Below are 17,456 nucleotides of genomic sequence, written 5' to 3' on the forward strand. Positions count from 1 at the left end.
AGTTAACCTTATTATTTTTGCAAAATTCCCTCAATGGGGATAAGCACATGAATGACAGGTCTCTAATAATCACCAGTTGTCAAAATGAGACAATGCCTGTCTTTTGAGTTTTTTGACTGTTCATTGTATTATTCTGACTGAATTGAGATGCTGAAAATCTGATCATATTATCCAGTTTCAAAAGCAGTATTAATGTTGTAAATAACTTTGATGATATAATAGCACTTTAAACGTGACAAGGATGATGTAATAACATTACTTGTCATCTGCTATTGTGTTGCAGTAAGGAGTCATTTAGAATCACATATCATTTTACACTTTTATTACAGCTTTGTAAATCAATGTGTTGACGCTGGTACATGTTTGTATAAACTACAATAATGGGACCAAGGTCCAAGTGTACCACTTGTCATTTACATTAGGTTTTAGAACAAGTTTTTTTATGGCTAAAAATCGTCTGAAAAAAATCAACTGTGGCATAAAGAGACCCTATGAAAGTAATTTAGCAAATAATGCACATATTATTATTATTTTAGGCTTTATCAACTAAGAAATAAAAACAAATAACCTTGAAACAATATTAATCATCTTACGAACTCTGCTCTTGCAATAGTATATATATTATTCTCAACACAAGCTCACAGACTTGGCTAGATTTACGACTATAAAGTCAAGAATAGATTGCAATTTTTTGCAGTGCAATCATTCAGACCCCAACAGCCACGCCCACTTTCACAACATCAGTGAGTGGCGATGGCTCTCACCTTTGTACCGTAACCAGTTTGCACAAGTGAATAGAATAAAATACAGACACGTGCACACGTATGCGATTTTAAATTATTTTCATTGATTGCAAAAGTATTCAGACATGATCTTCTTTGTTGGAACGTTCAACTATTTAAGATGTTACTTAAAATACTGCACTGCCATTTTTTGACGAAGTATGCCGTTATATTGGTTCCAGGCCTTAAAAAGTGGCTTTTGGAATTAGACAAAAATCTAGAAGCATTTACATGTCATTGTTTCCCTGCAGAAGTTTACAATTTAAGCTATACTTTAAAACATGTTGACTACTAAATAAGTTGTTGCAATATGTTATAACATTTACAAGGCGCATACAGTACTTTTCTTCACAATGGTACAAAAGCAAACAACAGAACATTCTGTTGTGTTTGTGTAACAACTTGGTACAAAGGTGCAAGTAGTCTCAGGACAACACCAGAGCTCTGTTTGGAGTGCGTGACTTGAAGGCGCGCAGGAAGCGCCTTGCTTTCTCCGTCATGATGAGCTGATCTTCAGTTTGCCCGCACGCAACTGCCTCCCATTCTTTCGACATCTTGAGAGAAAGAAAATGATGGCAAAAGCGTTAAGGCTTACTTCAGATACTTTTCCAGTGAAGAAAAAAAAAAAAAAAAAAAAAGAAGAAATCTGAAGACGGAACTTGCCGGAACTGGGGGCACCACCGTGGGAAAAATAGCGCTGTCACTTGGTCCAAGAAGGAATCCCTGATCCAAAATATTTTCATGGCTTTGGCGAGAAAACGAAGAGCTGATATCAATCGTCGGAGGTTCTTCCTGCAAGCAAGGGCAACAAAAACTAATCAAGTATACTGATGTCAAAGTGAAACGCAGGCAGGGTAATTGGGCACATTTTTTGAAGCGAGCGGTCACCTTGATGCAAATTTTGGTTTCGGTCTTAGATTTGCGTTTGGACTTGGGCATCACTTGGCAGTCATCCAGTGCCAATGACTTGCGGACTTTCTTCATAGGAGGGCGATGCTGGGAACAAAATCAAATCAAGCAAGTTCAAATGATAATTACGTTTTCTGCCTGGGTTAGGATGTCTTTAAAAAAAAAAAAACGAAGCCTTGTAAAAAAAAAAAAAAAAAAAAAAAGAAAGAAAGAAAGAAAAAGCCTTTCAAAAGTCATAGATTGCTGAAATAAAGTTCAGCTGTTCTAGTAGCTTTAGCTGACATTTTTGAAACAGAATCCTTAGTTTTGTGTAAAAAAAAAAAAAACACTGAATGATGTTTAGGCTGTTTTTCCTCAGCTGGAACTGGAGGGGTTTAAAAACGTTCACACTTCTGTGGGAAAGCAAAGCAAAAAAAAAAATATATACTTTTAAATTACAAGCAGCCATTACAACACCTGAACTTTACTCGGGTTAAGTCAAGGCACTAGAAGTTGGCAGGTGTGTGATGACTCCCATTTAACATGAGTCGGAATGCGACAAAGGACCCCCCCCCCCCCCCCCAACTGTATAATGAATATTGCATTCGGCTCTCTTAACAAACTCACATAAAAAAATCCAAGAGTGGTCCATACATGATTGAGATTGAGAAGAAAAGCGTCAACGTTACCGCTGCTTTGCGTCTTGGATGAGGAACAGCTGACCGATCACCCACCAAGTCAATGCCCACATCTCGGAGGATCACTTCATTAATGTCATCCTCAAGGTTCGGCGTCTGAGGCTGAGACAGCAGAAAACAAGAAGATAGCGTGCAACACGTTAAGGCCAGGCCAGTTTTTAGCGGTTTGTAAACAAAACACTCTTAAGTGGTGCTCACGGGGGTCCTATTCCTAAACTATCCTCAAAATAAGTATTTCGTCTGCCCACGTGCCTGCTACTGTTTTCAGCTTTTACACTGAAAAGTCAAAAATAGGAATACAAAATATATATTCCAATGAAGTTTGGACATTGTGTAAAAAGTAAATATAAACAGAATAAAATGATTTGCAGATCGTTTTAACCTATATTCAATTCAATACACTACAAAGAACACTTTTTTAATGTTCAAACTGATCAACTTTATTGTTATTGCTTTTTTAAACACATATTCACTCATTTTGAATTTGATGCCTGTAAGACGTAAAAAAAGGAAAAGAAAAAAAGCTGCGACACTGAGAACTATTGTGGATATTTTTTCAGACTTCAGAGTTTTTCCGTTTAAATTGGCGCCGCCCACGGACATGATCTCACCAGAGGTTGCAGAGGGCCGTATTTCTCCATGGCGTTTTTGAATGGAGTTGGAGTGCGCGGCGTCAGGCCCAGCTCGGACTTGTGGTTGGGTGTGACAAATCTACACAAAAGACAAACAGTGAGCGCTTGACACTGAAATGTACACGCACGCACACACGCAAAAAAACCAGCTCAGCGGAGGTCGTCAGATCTGAGCACTTACACCGAGTTTTCCTTTAGATTGATGGGCGTCTTGTCCCTCTGCAGGGGTGTGGTAACGATGGCTTTCTGGCTGCACACTGGGGTGGACGTGAGCGACGGGTTCTCCAGATCATGGGTGTCCTGCTTCGTCCACATGTTCAGGAACTGGGGCAACATTTTAGACATGCATGAAGAGATGTTGACCTTCCCACCGCCGCGCGGACAGCGTGGCCAGAGGAAGATGACTTACTTGAGAGGGCGAGAAGGGCAATATCTTGACGGGCGTGCTCTTCGGCGTCTTTAGGCCGTTGGCATCGGGGGACAAGTGTTTCCGACTTCGGTGGCTGAGGATGGATGGAGGCGTGACCCCGCCGGGGGAGATGGGGATGAGTTCTCCTTTGCTGCCTTTGCTTAACTCCTGCAGGGCGCTGCCTTCCAGGCGGAACTGGTGGCGCTCCGGGCTTGGGCTGTCTACGGGCAAGTCGAATGCGGCCAGGTTACACCAGCCATCCAGGTCCTGCCGCCACGTACAATTTGGCATTAAAAACATTTATGGACAGGATCACACTGTGCAAAAGTCACAAGTTGTTGCTTGCTACATATAAACGACGCATTTTCAATGTCATTTCGTTAACTCGTTCATTGCCATTGACAGCATTAGACGTCAAAAAATCATTTGAACTATTTCTATTAGTTTAACATTTTTTTCCCATTTTTGTTAACAAGAGTATAAAAACCTATAATTGCTTTTGTACATTTAGAACAGATATAAAATTTGTGATTAATCGCTTGTTAACTAGTGAAGTCATGCAATTAATTACGATTAGAAATTTTAATCACCTGACGCCCCTAATTTTTTATATATATATTTTTTTATTGTAATCACATGACTTAAATTGTTAACTCACGATTAATCATAAATTTTAGATCTGTTCTAAATATAAAATAAAATAAAACATTCTAGTTTATCATACTCTTGTTACCCAAAGGGGAAAAAGTGTTAAATTACTAGAAATTTAAAAAAAAAAATAAATTTTATGTCTATAGCCGTCAATGGCAGTGAATGGGTTAAGATGGAACTCAGTATGAAGGTAACATGAAAACAGCAGAGGCCCCAGAATTGAACCCTGTGGAATGCCATACACGCAAATTCATATTGCACAAATTCGTCCGACCTCTTAACTTTCTTTTGATTAACATACTATAAGCAGAATAAAGAAATTACACGACGCGCGCCAAATTCCCTGCAGCACATGTTGTGTGATCACCTGCAGCCAATGATAGCTAAGCAGGGCGTATCATCACGAATCATTTGAGTCGGGGTTGTCTTGACCTCCCCCCCCCGAAGCCGTGGGGTTCAACCGAACCCAGGTTAAGAACCATTGCCCTGGATTGATACTGTATTATTTGGCATAGTGTTAAATTGTGGCGCTCTGCTCGGATATTGCTTGTTCTGAAATGTCCTACCCCGTCCACCATGTCCATGACCTCCCTCAATGCTGGTCCCGTGGGGGAAAGAAACCCAGAGTCGTCCACAACCCAGTGTGTGGGATTCATCTCTAACGTGCTGTCGGCTTCTGACAGAGGACTTGAACTGTCCTTCGGAGAGGGCGCGACCCGGGAAGGGCCTGCCTCGTCGGTGCCACTGACGCCGGTTAAATCGGACGTTTCCTGCAACGTGTGACGATATAGACATATTTAGGAATGAATAAATTGTGTTGATTATTGCTGTTAATATACAGCAGGGTTGACTTGAGAATTTACATAAAAATGTACGAATAGCTGCTTACTGGCGTGTTTGTTTCGTGCTCCGAATTCACGTCAGCGTGATCCTGAGCGCAATTGGGCATCTGTAGAGTATATATTGAACACAAAATGTATAATAATAATAATAATAAATGTAGTCATTACATTGAACACGGGTGATCATTTGGGAAAACGCCCCCCCCCCCCCCCACCTGCACATCTTTCACTTGGGCCAGCAGCTCTTCAAGCTCACTCGGCGTAAAATCCTCTCCGGAGTAGAAGCCCATTTCTAGTTTGCGCTTGATGGTTGAGTTCCAGTGATTCTTCACGGCGTTGTCGGTCCTGTTTGAAATCGTTTCCGCAGGAACGCGTCAAAAGCTGCGACCATTTTTCCAACCGTCGACCGCAGCTCAAAAGTTTTACCTTCCGGGCAGCAGCTTTGCAATCTCGGCCCAGCGATTTCCGAGGACGCAGTGAGCCTTGTAGATGACGAGGTCCTCCTCGGCCGTCCACGAGGACTTCTTCACGCAGGGGTTCAAGTGGTTGTGCCAGCGCTCTCTGCACTGCTTGCCGAGCCTTCCCTTCAGGTGCTTGGCCACCACCGCCCATTGTTTGTTCCCGTGGAGGTTGACAAGCTCAATGACCTGACGGAACACAAAAACAGGGATGTGATTTGACCAAAGTGAAATTATCTGAAAATTTAGCCGGGGGTCTGAGGGCCGCGGGCACTCAGCTAAGTCCAGAGCTCATGGGTTTTCCGTGTTTTTAAGTACTTTCAATGCACTCAGATGACAAAGAAATAGACAAAACAACAGCATACATTTTCAATGTATATTGAACTATCCCATATAAAATTGCAGTTTTAGTCAACTCAAAATCAGTCACATTCAAAAACATTGGACTGCCTTTGCTTTTAAAAACTATCACTGAGAATATCATCATATATATTTACCATGCAATAAATCATTTAATCAATCATTCTTAATTTAATACATAATGCATAACAAAAACATAAAATACCTCATGCAGCAAGGTCTGGTAAAAACACAATCATGCATTCGGATTGACTAAGATCATCTCTGTAAGTGCATACATCAAGACAGTCAACATATTGAAACCTGAAAAGTGCAAACATGCAGCATTCATTTGAGTTTGTGTCAATGATTAACCATGTTAAATATTTATGGCCATTTTTATTACGTTATAATATTTTCGAAAATTTGATTTCGATTAATTAGAAAAGTTTACCACCGACCTCAAAATTCACGACTCTGTCAGCAACTGGTGCAGGTTCACGTCTCTCAATTACCGCTTCCGATTGTGATGTCAATAAGGGATGGGGGCCGTAAAGTTTTGGAGTTTTCGTTTGGGCACCGAAACTTCCAGCGATGGAATAATTTGTTGTTCTTGACTGGAGTTCTTTCACGTGTTTTTTTGCTCTTTGCGTGACTTTCAAGAGCTTTGAAACCTCTCGCACCATCGTCAACGGTATCACGGCACCAAATGCAAAGCGCTTTCCCGGCACGATCGATCTTCCGAATGAAGTCACTGAACAAATTCGTCACAGTCTTCTTTCCAACATCCTTCTCTAACCAGTCCCATCGAAACTTGTTTTTTACGATCTTGTCAATTTCCTTAACTCGCGGAGCATCTTTGCGTTCGATCACGGACATCTTTCTTTAAACGCCCGGCAAAAACGTCTGAGAAATGAACAATGGCATACTCCTATGCCTTTATAACAAGCGCGTTTATTGGTCAACACGGAGACTTCAGCCAATCGCAAGATCCGTTTCATTTCTGTTACGGAAACACTAAAATGGAATGCTGTCGAGAGACGAAATCGGATTTTTTACCACTTAAAAAGTTGTAACATTTTATTTTTGGAGATAAAAAAAGCGGAATTCCGCGAATTAGCGGAAAAATCACATCCCTGCAAAAAGCACGGCATGTCACATATAAAGCAATGATCTGTTTTGTCAAAAACCGATCTAACAGATGACAGCTTACCTTGTCATCTTCTTCTTTTGTCCAAGGGCCTTTAATTAGGTCGGGATCCAAAACCTTCAACCAACGGTGCTGACATTGGTGTTCGGTGTGATTCTAAACACGAAAGAGCCAAAAGTAATTCAGATATCAGCAAAACCTTGCACACATTAAAAAAAACATAAGCGACGTTAAAAACCACACGTTTTTGTCAAACTCACCGGCACATGGCTGGCAACGTTTTTCCAATCGTGCTGCCCCAGTTTTTGAACCAGCGCCTTTAGCTTGTCATCCTGTGCAGACGATGGAGAATGTTTAGTCTCGAAAGAGTCCTAAATTCTATAACAAGGCGGCGACGCGAACGCATTCGAAGAGTGTGAACGTTGTTGTGTCAGATTAACCTCCTCTTGTGTCCACTTTACTTTCACTTTGCCGCCATCTTTCTGCTCTGCCACGTCCGAATCAGTGTCAGGATGCTGGTTATCCTCCCCCTCCTCACTGAAAAAAAAAAAAAAAAACACTGATAGAGCTTAATTTAGTGAAACAGTGTTGTACATCAACAGCATATTTACAAACAACAACAACAACAACCCAATGTCAAAGTTAAAACAAAAAAAATACATCCACCATTAGGGCACTAAAACAATTTGCATTACAGCATGTTTAATTCAACATTTGGGGTTAAAGCACCAGATGACAGATTTGTATATTCAGTACTTAAGAAAAACATCCTTTAAAAAAACGGGCTTGACGGCTTGATCTGTCCAACCACATCTAAAAACATCAAAGAAACGGTTCAAACGAATCAAACACCAACAAAAAAAAAAAAAAAAAACAGAATGAAAGATAGTAAGGAGTGGAAAATATTCATACGCCGAGGCGAAGAGATGGAAATAAACACATCTTGGTTTTTATGTCACCGGCAATCGGTTACATTTAGATACAGAAACACGCATTAACTGTTAAATCACAACTACTTGTCAACGAGTTGGAGTTGTGCATTCTGTGAATCAGCAGATGAATCACCGAAAAAAATGAAGGAAATGTGCAACGCTGGATCTTGTTTTACGTGCTGGTCCGGCCGGAAAAGGCGGCAGACACTGCAGTCAATGAGGTTAAATAATCTACAGAATAATCCAACGCATTACGTTCGTCAATCAGATGCTTCATGTATAATGTCGACACGTCAAGTTAGCCGGAGATCAAATAAATAGTCTCGATTAATTGAAATAAATAACAACGATTGCGATTGTCATCTTACCCGCGCGGCCACCAGGACATTTTTTTTCCCCCCCCGTTTTTCAGTTGTTTACGATCCGACGGCTTGTCCTGCTGACTTCGCACGACATGTGCGATAAATGATCCGATTGTTTTTTGGGACGCACTGCCTTTATGAATCGGTCAGATGTTGGTTTTGTTTGCAGGCTTGGTGGTGTTTTGCTAGTGTTTAGCAAAGAGGCATGCTAAGCTCCGCGCCCGCCCGCCCGCCTGTCTTGTCTGTCCGCGCTCCTGGATTTCTATCTCGCGCCCTTCCCTAGACGTTGAACGCGCAGTGACGTGTTGCGCACTACGTGTGCGCGTTGGCACAACTACCCTTGGCAGGCAGGCAGGCAGCATTCAACTGCAAGGGCGCCTTTTGACTATTATTTTTTTTTTGCACTCATTCACACAAACATACGGTGGCCCTAAAGTGCAAAACGCAAAAACAAAAAAAAGTGAACATGACTGCAAACCAAATAAATAAAAACACAAAAACGAAACACGACAGCAAATTTTTAAACGAAACAAAACAAAAAACTAAAATGTAATCGTAACACACAAATAAAAAAAACAGTTTATATTGGCGTTAGCCGTTTAATTTAGATTTTGTGTTTACGATTACTTATTGTTGGGGTTTTTTCGTATTTTGTGTTTGCCTTTTTTTTTATTTGTGTTTGTGATTACCTTTTCGTTGTTTTGTTTCATTTTTTGCGTTCGTGTTTTTTGATTTGCATTTGCGATTACATTTTAGTTTTTTGTTTCGTTGCGTTTAAAAAAATAAAATGTTTTATTTTATTTTGTTTTTTTGGGGTTTTGATTTTGATTTATTATTTCGTTTGTCTCTTTTTTTTTTTTTTTTTTTGGTTTTGTTTTTGCATTTTTTTTTTGTATTTTGTTTTGGCATTTTGTATTGGCATTTTGTTTTGTTTTGTTTTGGCATTTTGTTTTGTTTTTGTTTTGTTTTGCATTGGCATTTTGTATTGGCATTTTGTTTTGGCATTTTGTTGTTGTGTTTTCTTTGCTCTTGTGTTTCATTTGTGTTGTTTCGTGTTTGATGGTTTGCAGATGTGTTCACTTTTGAGTTTTTGCATTTCGCAGTTCAGGGCAACCGTAGAAACCCGCACACATTCATACGCACTAACCTGGTTTCCGAGGCGGCTCTTCGAGGCGGGGTAGCGAACCCACGCCAACATGCATCGAAGGCAAGTGACGGTACCACTCCGCCATTGCCCCGCGCGTTTTAAGCAGTGGTCAAACTGCAGCTGCTGCAACGACGCATATCGTGCATTAGAGCATTTAGTCGACATCCGTGCCAGCTCTGCGATTATGTTGCAGTATTAGCGTAATAATTTCTCCCTTTTCGTCTTCTCTTATGCACTCGTAAAGCCCAGGACAGCAGAACTTTTCCCACACTAGTAATAAACCAACTTTGTTATTAAATTGTATGACCTAATCGAACTTAAAACAGTACAAATAATGTATAAAGTATACAATAACCAACTTCAACAAACAAATCCAGAAGTTGTTTGAAATCAAAGAGGGCTGCCGCTATGAGTTAAGGCACAAGTGACTTTTTAAAAAAAATCAATAAGAACAAGCATAAAGCAAATGTGTGTTTCTGTTAGGGGTTCATTTGTGGAACAATTATGAAACTGAATTGAAAAACTGTGAATGACGTTTACAAATATAGTGCTACAAAATGTATAAATCAAGTTTACAGTAAATATAAAATGAATCTATGAGTATATGCATGAACATGCATATTATGTATGTATAGGTATAAGCATGCTGTATGTGCTCATGTATGTACATCAATTAATTTTGGGAAATTTATCATATTGTGATTAATTGTATATGTAGGGCTATATTTTATCATTGTTTTTTTTTTTTGCGTATGCAATGGATAAGGGTTTATAACTTACACTAATATATGTGCATTCAAGAAAATGGCATGTTCTGTTTATTTTTCATTATTCATTTGCTTTCTTTTCTATCTTAATAATATTTTATTAAACATAATCACTTGTACATTATCATATGTTATAAGGGGTAGGAGTAGATAAGTTATTGTACTTCTTCCTACTCCCTTTGAACATGTCAATTCTGACTACTAATAATTATTTTCCTTCTTAACTTTGATTTTCTTTCTTTCACTTTTATTTCATATTTTGTATTGCATTTATATGTTCGATAAACCAAACCAACCAACTCGTAGGACGTACGTGTTTTGAGTGAGGCAAAATGGTGCACTCCTTGACAACTAGACAGATGCTTACTATTGTCATTTATTTAGATGTTAGTTGTCAACTAGTGGGTTTTGCCTCACTCCCAAAATGATTGTTGTCCCTATTAGTATGCCCAAGTTGTCCAACAAGTGAGGACAAAGAGGGTACTAACTTTCAGCTTTACATAAATGCTCAAATAAGACGATTGAGCATAATAGCAAGATTAATTGGACAGCACAATGGTTTACTAGTAAGGTTTAATTATGTACTAATAGTATACCAAAAGTGGCACTAGTATTGGTTAAAACATTACTGGTAAAGCCACAGTCCTAATACTAACTAGTACAGCATAGTTTTACGAGTGTAATGATTTTTTATTTAAATGAGTGAGGACTAGGAAATTTGAATGTATCTGGATGTTAAAGATATGGAATTAAAGCACAAACTGTTTTCCATACAATTACGTGTGTTCTATTTGAAAGCTACCTCGTGTTACTGTACCATTTTTTTCTCTCCAAAACTATTGGAACAGTGACAATGCCTTTATTTGTGATGTCGACTGAAAACGTTTGACATCAACAGATGAATAATATGAGACAAGAGTTCAACACAAAATGTTCATCGGCAATGACTTTAATTGCTGTAATATTTACAATATTTTTTTTGCATTTTAAGCATATAAAATATTAAGTGAATAAAAAAAACATTATTATAGTGCCTGTTGAGTTAAACAATAAATATGCCAACATTAGAACAGTATTGGTAGTGTTTATGAAAAAAAAAATAAAACTGCAAAATATTAAAATCCAATCAGGAGGGGGTGAACCGTGCCTCAGTGTTGACATCTTGCTCCTGAAAGAAAACAACTCATCTTTAGTTGACCACTTCAATGTGCAGCAAATGTACATTTTTTGAGAACTCTCACTTGATTGAGTTTCTTGAACTCTGCAACTTGGAAGAAAATGTGTTCCAATATGTGCTTGGCATCCCTCTGATCTTTGTCCAACTTGGGAGTCACACCCAGAATTTTACCACATTTTCTGATGTAAAATTCAAGGTCGTCGTCTGTACCTGTGAAGCGGGGACGGGTCAAAAACGTCAGCATTATCCCCCCCTTCAAATATCAGACGTCCCATCCGTTTTAGTTCAAAAGGGTGAACTTACACTTATTGGTGAGCTGTGCGAGGCGCACTTTCTCGGACGAAAACGCTTCATCTAAATCGAACAGGTCCAGCGTTGGTGGGGACAAATCGCTCAAGATGGGAGGAAAGACCTGCAAGGCAAACAATAATAATCATCATCATCATCATCATTTCAACTTGTTGCCTTGGTCAACGTTTCATATTTCATAATTCAATTCAGAAGAAATGAAATGAGTCAGAAAGAGGTAGAAAGATAGCCTGACACTTTATTCCAAATTGCAGGGAAACACCATTTGAACTGAGCAGTCAGTGAAGTTGATGCCAGGATTATAGTTAACTTTATGAAAAATCGTAGCGCGTGAGTCCTGGTCTTTGTCGGAAGCCGTTTTCCTTTCATCACCCAGGGGTGATCATGTTTAACCGGCAAATTGACTTTGTTTTTCACACCCGTGTGTTTGAGCGAGGAAGGCACACATAATACATGCGGACACAAACACGTCGGTGCCGGGCCATCCATTGTTGACGTTCTCAATGTGCCAATTAGTGTCATGAGTGGCGAGACAGTATGTGCGCACACGTCCGTAAACGGGTCAAATGGTTTGACGACCAGCACAACTAAACAGTACGAAGGAGAGGAAAAAAGTGCACTTCTATTTTTCTGTAAATTCATCGTCATTGCGTTTTGTGCCTAATGTTATTCCACCAATGGAATTAAATACATTTTTAATTCAGTAGTATCTTGTGACTTTTCAGGCTCCATACTGACACTGACACAGCGGCCATTTTACCCCTTGCCGTGGATGGAGTCAATCGACGTTGATTGACAACAATTGATTGGTTGTACATGACCAACTGTGATGTCACTTTAAAATTTTAGGGGGGTAATATTCAGAGAAAAAAACATGCAAATTTGCCACTTTATAAATTTACCGAAAGTATGCTAGCTTCTGATTGGTTAGTGTTAGTCAGCTGATAGGGGGCCAGGAAGTATTGTCGCTCTGGCTGACGAATACAGTTCTATTTCTCGCAAGTTTCAGAGTTTTTTTCTCTCTCGTGAATCTGCCATTTTATAAACTCACAAATTTGCCACTTTATAAAGTGGCAAATCTACGCGTTTTTTTTCACGCAAATTTGCCACTTTATAAACTCGTTTTTCTCTCTCTGATTATTACCCCCCCCCCCCTAGTTTAATTCATATTCCACAAATCAGATTACCGCGTTTAGACCAGTGGGGCTGCATTGAATGACTTGACTTCCCCTTTAACGGGCTCTGCACACGGGAGGCAATGTCGCTCGCTCTCACTTCATTTCCTATGAAAAGCACAGCAACAAGGCAAAAATCGCCTTCCGCCCCCCCCCCCCCCTGGGCGGCAAGTGAAATTTCACGCTGCCTGCGACGCTGGGTGCTTCAACCAATCAGCGGAGGTTTCATTGATGAGCCAATGAACGCAGGGCATGCTACACAGTGGGCTATCCAGCAAAATGGATGAGATCATTTTAGCAGTGTCCGACTATCATTTATCAAATAAAAATAAAAAGAAAAATATCATTTTTTGTACGATACTTAACGCAATGATTCAAAAAGGCCGGTGCATGAGAGCTTGTTGATACAGGGTTAATTTGTCCAATGAGTTTTCTTTACCGTTTTTGTAACAGTTAATAATAATAATAATATTAACAATTATAATAATAAAATTGTATAGGAAATGGATGGATCTTCATACTGGAATTACGTACTGTAGTGAAACTTCTGACAATGTAGTATTTCGCTGCCGTTTGTCGCTTCCCGTGTGTCCAGTTTGACATGGGAGGCTTTTCGTTTTGTTTTTTTTGCAATTGTAGTGAATTGAAGCGATGCGGTACTTACTGCAGGTTGCAACTGAGGCAGGGGGGTCTCAAACTGCGGCGCGATCAGCTGCAGAGGCTCATCTTTGACATTAAGATGCTTATACACACTGTGGAAAACAGGACATCCTTAAGGCAAACAAAGACAGAAGGAAGCGCGTCGTGCCGTAAAGCACTGTAACGCTGGCAGCGCATTCCGCTCCGCTACCTGAGCACTTGAGGTAACGTGTCTGTGGACAGACTGAAAAAGGAGACGTCCAGAAGAGAAGTGAAGTCTCTGGGGTTTTCGTCCCCCTCCTGGAAGTACTGCGTGAGTTGTTCTGACAAACAGCCGATGTGCGGCAACATGGTGTAATCGGTGATCTAGATTGGATTGATCGCAGTTGTTTTACACGCACTTCTTGTTATGTCACAGCCCCCCCCCCCCCCCCCCCCCACCGAATTGCACGGCCTCACCTCTGGGTCTTCCGCATCAATCTGATTCAGATGAATATTATCAGTCATGAGCCACTGGAGCACAACACCCTGCGGTGACAAAGTAAGAGTAACACAAACTTTATCTCTACTAATACATTTTATTTTATTATAATACAAACTGCTGATCATTTCTCTCATACATGAAATGAATACTTGAATCTTCATTGGATCGTCTCGATGTGGAGTTTGGATGTGGGGCAGCGTTCAAATCTCATCCCTGGCCTTCCTGTGTTAAGTTTGCATGCTTTGCGTGTACTTGTGACGGTTTGACCTAATTATTTTTTGTGTCCGTTTTACAATTCTGAATGCTGCCTAAATTCTACTGCAAACTTCAGATGCACAGTTCACATGAGCTGTGGTAAAATCCGCTAGCATAATTTGATTCGTTGGTATATGAAACGTCACAGAAAAGGTCATTATGACTGCTTGTCTTTTTTTTTTTTTTTCTGGGGGCAAGTGTGACTAATTGAAGTGCCTCTCTTTGAAGATACATGGTATACACACACACAGCCATACTCACCAGAATTTTACTGTTCTCTTCCTTGTCTATGAACTGATCGCTGAACATTTGGCAGGAACCGCCAACCACCAACTTGCCTGTCTTCTAAGTAGGACACGAGACATCATATTAACAGCATTCTACAGGTAAAAAAAAAAAAAAAATTGGGGGTACAAAATGACGATTTAGCTTGCTGACTTTTTCTCGATAGAAGGCCATGACAGGCCGGTGGAGGGGGAAGCAGATGGAGCCAGTTGAAAGAACAGCCACAGACGGTTTCGTCACATTCAGCGTGGCACCATACGGGTACACAAATGAGAGAGCCCTGCACGAGGACAGAAAGGCAAAGTGTTAAAAAAACAAAAAGGATGGGTGAGGGTGGGTAAAATGTAGCATTTAAACTGAAAATAAATATTTATGAAAATAAATCATTTACTGTGTGTTATTTCCAACATTGTCATCTTCAGTTATGCCTGGCATTGATTTGCCAGCAGCCCGGCTGACCTCCCTGAACAAAAACAATGCAGATTTTGTGAGTCCAAGAGAAGTCATTTATTACTAATGACTCAAAAAAATAAAGATAATTTGTATCAAACATAGTAACAAACCTGTTCAACACACCATCAGACACAAGCGCTTCCTTGGGATGATAGTACTTGTAGTACCTGGTCCGAAAAACGGCATCTGTCACATTGCAAAGCAATAAAACCACACATGATTAGCAACATCAACTGACAGCCGACAATTGCAACAGTGACAAGGAATATCAGATATGCACCATTGTTAACCACAATTCCAAACTCTTCCAGGAGAAAGTTGATATTTGTGTCAAATTTCTTTTCTCCTCCTTCCCCAAGCATGACCAGGATATTTCCTCCATCGTCCAGGTAGTGTTTCAGTACTTCCAGCTGGGGGGGAAAAAAACAACAAGACATTGTGTGACATTGTGCCTATGCAGGTCATGGAAACTATTTTTTATCATTTCCACTGTCAGCCCACAAGATAAAAATGTTTATTGTCTAATCAATTGCCAATTGTCTTTCGATATCTAACCTCGGATGCTGTAAACTTCTCTCTTGGGCCTGCAGTTATCCACAACTTGACACCTTTCAGTTTGTCCGATGACAACTCCTCCTTCATACTAGAAGAATCATTTATCGAGAAACGCAGTTTAGTTCATGTTAGTGAGTTTCACACAAATGACAAAAAGCTACTCAGACCTTTGAATTCTCCACTGAGTCCTAATGTGCTTCTGCATGGATTTGTATCCACTGCTGGTGGTAAACATCTCTCTTTTTGAGGCGTTGAAAACAACTGTACTGTGTTGTTCCTTTTCCATGATGATTACAGGACTCAAACACTATACATTCGCTCTTGTGAGAATCTATTCACCCACGAGTAAATATCGACAAGCCAGGCTACACCTCAATGGCTACTTTGGTTTGGATTATTTTTGTAAACATTCCGGGAGGAAAATAAGAGGCAAAATCTACATCCTAAACAAATGATAAGATTGTTAAACGGAGGTGTAAACCATGATTAGCTTTGATGCTAACAGGTTACCGTACGTTAGCGCTCGATGCTACTCAACGATGTATTTGCTCAATTCTACCTACATCATCATCATCAAAACGGCGACGATAGTTTCATTAACGTGAAAACGATTTGAATCGCTAAATGCAGAGAGCAAAAATAGTTGATTGTTTCGAGTTAACTGTTGAAGAACCCGGTTACCATGCACTCTCCTATCTTAGCAACCGCTTCTTCTTCGTCGTCTCATCGCGGGTTGCCAGATCCGAGAGACAGTTTCCAGCCAACGTAAAACCAACATACGCAATATTAAAAAAAAATGAAAATAAAACGGCCAAAATCACAATCTTTCTAGAAAATCAATTTAAAGTCGTCGTAGAATTATTACGGTACGGTAAGCACCATAACATAGCTAAATAGCCCAAGAATAAAGAAAAACAGTCACGCCACAGACTGGAATCATGTGACTAAATAGCCAACCCAGTTTGTCTTCCCATGGATGACGTCATAGCAACCGGAAACAAAAGTTTTGTTTCTGTTTTGTTAGGAATTTGCACTATTTTGATGTGACTTCTGTGGTATGTCACATTTCAAATATAATAAATTGGAGAACATTTTCTGCACCCGAACCCCATCAAAAGAGTGCAAATTTGGAACAGGCGGAGTACTGATTTACAATGTCCAAACAATATAAACAAACCAGTTCAAAAGGAAATATCAATTTATTTTGTATTGTATTTATTTTTTATAACGTTATTTTGTTGCTTTAACGTTTTGTTGTTTTGTATATTTTGTGTTTTCATATGTACTTTTATAATCAGACTAAGCTCTAGGTGGCGGAGTGGTACCGTCACTTGCCTACGATGCAAGTTGGCGTGGATTTGCTTCCCCGTGCATGTATGTATGTTGTATGTATGTGAGTGAGTGCAAATTTAAAATAAAAATTCTAACCAGACTGTTAAAAAAAAAAAAAAATATATATATATATATATATATATATATACATGTTCGATTTTTATTTTATTTCAAATGATTAATGCACCAAATAGAGAAACATGCACTGTCGCTCATATGAAAGTGATTCAATACTTTTTTTTTCCCACCAGCAATTAAATGATTTGGTCAATCTATCTTTCTTTCATTAAAACGTTAAGCTAAAACCTAAAGTCAAAATGTGTCATTCAAACCATGGTAACTCTCTTATTGTAAGGAAAACATTTGTTTTGTGAATTTTTTATTTACATTTTTTAAGATTCTGTTGCAATGTTTTTTTTTTCATGTGCCTGAATGTTACAGCAAATAAATAAATAAATATATATATATTTTTAAAGTGTATGGTTGATTGTTGATCTGGATGAATCAAGCTATATGATGGTTTATCACCTGTTTTCACAACACAACAAAACATTTTTAAATGAACAGTCTTTTTCAAAAATGTTGTAGTCAAACATGACCTCAATTCTGAATGAGTGTTCTCCTCCCCCTTTTGATGAGTTGCTTTAGTCCAGCTGGGTCAATTAGCAAGTATCCTCAACACTTTAAAAGAGTCATCTGGAGCGCAAGATTACACTGACTGGCTGCCAAGAAAAA

At 39.4% G+C, this 17,456-nt stretch overlaps 2 protein-coding genes across 2 annotated transcripts; both read right to left on the reverse strand.

Annotated features, from left to right (window-relative positions):
• Window positions 1-414: 414 nt before the first annotated feature.
• On the reverse strand, window positions 415-8,413 carry mybl2b (MYB proto-oncogene like 2b). The gene is made up of 15 exons (XM_086087290.1): window positions 8,150-8,413; window positions 7,290-7,386; window positions 7,110-7,181; window positions 6,913-7,005; window positions 5,329-5,549; window positions 5,118-5,247; window positions 4,950-5,009; window positions 4,627-4,830; window positions 3,410-3,676; window positions 3,182-3,324; window positions 2,980-3,079; window positions 2,360-2,470; window positions 1,671-1,778; window positions 1,446-1,574; window positions 415-1,336 (listed from the first exon to the last, which is right to left on the reverse strand). Exons 1-15 carry the CDS (start codon window positions 8,167-8,169, stop codon window positions 1,208-1,210), a joined length of 1,884 nt encoding a protein of 627 aa, XP_085943416.1. The 5' UTR covers window positions 8,170-8,413; the 3' UTR covers window positions 415-1,207.
• A 2,577-nt stretch (window positions 8,414-10,990) lies between these two features.
• On the reverse strand, window positions 10,991-16,743 carry ift52 (intraflagellar transport 52 homolog (Chlamydomonas)). The gene is made up of 13 exons (XM_086087142.1): window positions 15,557-16,743; window positions 15,390-15,477; window positions 15,115-15,244; window positions 14,945-15,020; window positions 14,773-14,844; window positions 14,535-14,661; window positions 14,358-14,441; window positions 13,817-13,885; window positions 13,569-13,723; window positions 13,383-13,470; window positions 11,538-11,646; window positions 11,299-11,444; window positions 10,991-11,225 (listed from the first exon to the last, which is right to left on the reverse strand). Exons 1-13 carry the CDS (start codon window positions 15,673-15,675, stop codon window positions 11,184-11,186), a joined length of 1,305 nt encoding a protein of 434 aa, XP_085943268.1. The 5' UTR covers window positions 15,676-16,743; the 3' UTR covers window positions 10,991-11,183.
• Window positions 16,744-17,456: the final 713 nt, after the last annotated feature.

Source organism: Leptonotus elevatus, chromosome 10 (assembly GCF_054856555.1).
Source record: "Leptonotus elevatus isolate MCC_2025b chromosome 10, RoL_Lele_1.0, whole genome shotgun sequence".
Taxonomy (NCBI): Eukaryota; Metazoa; Chordata; class Actinopteri; order Syngnathiformes; family Syngnathidae; genus Leptonotus; species Leptonotus elevatus.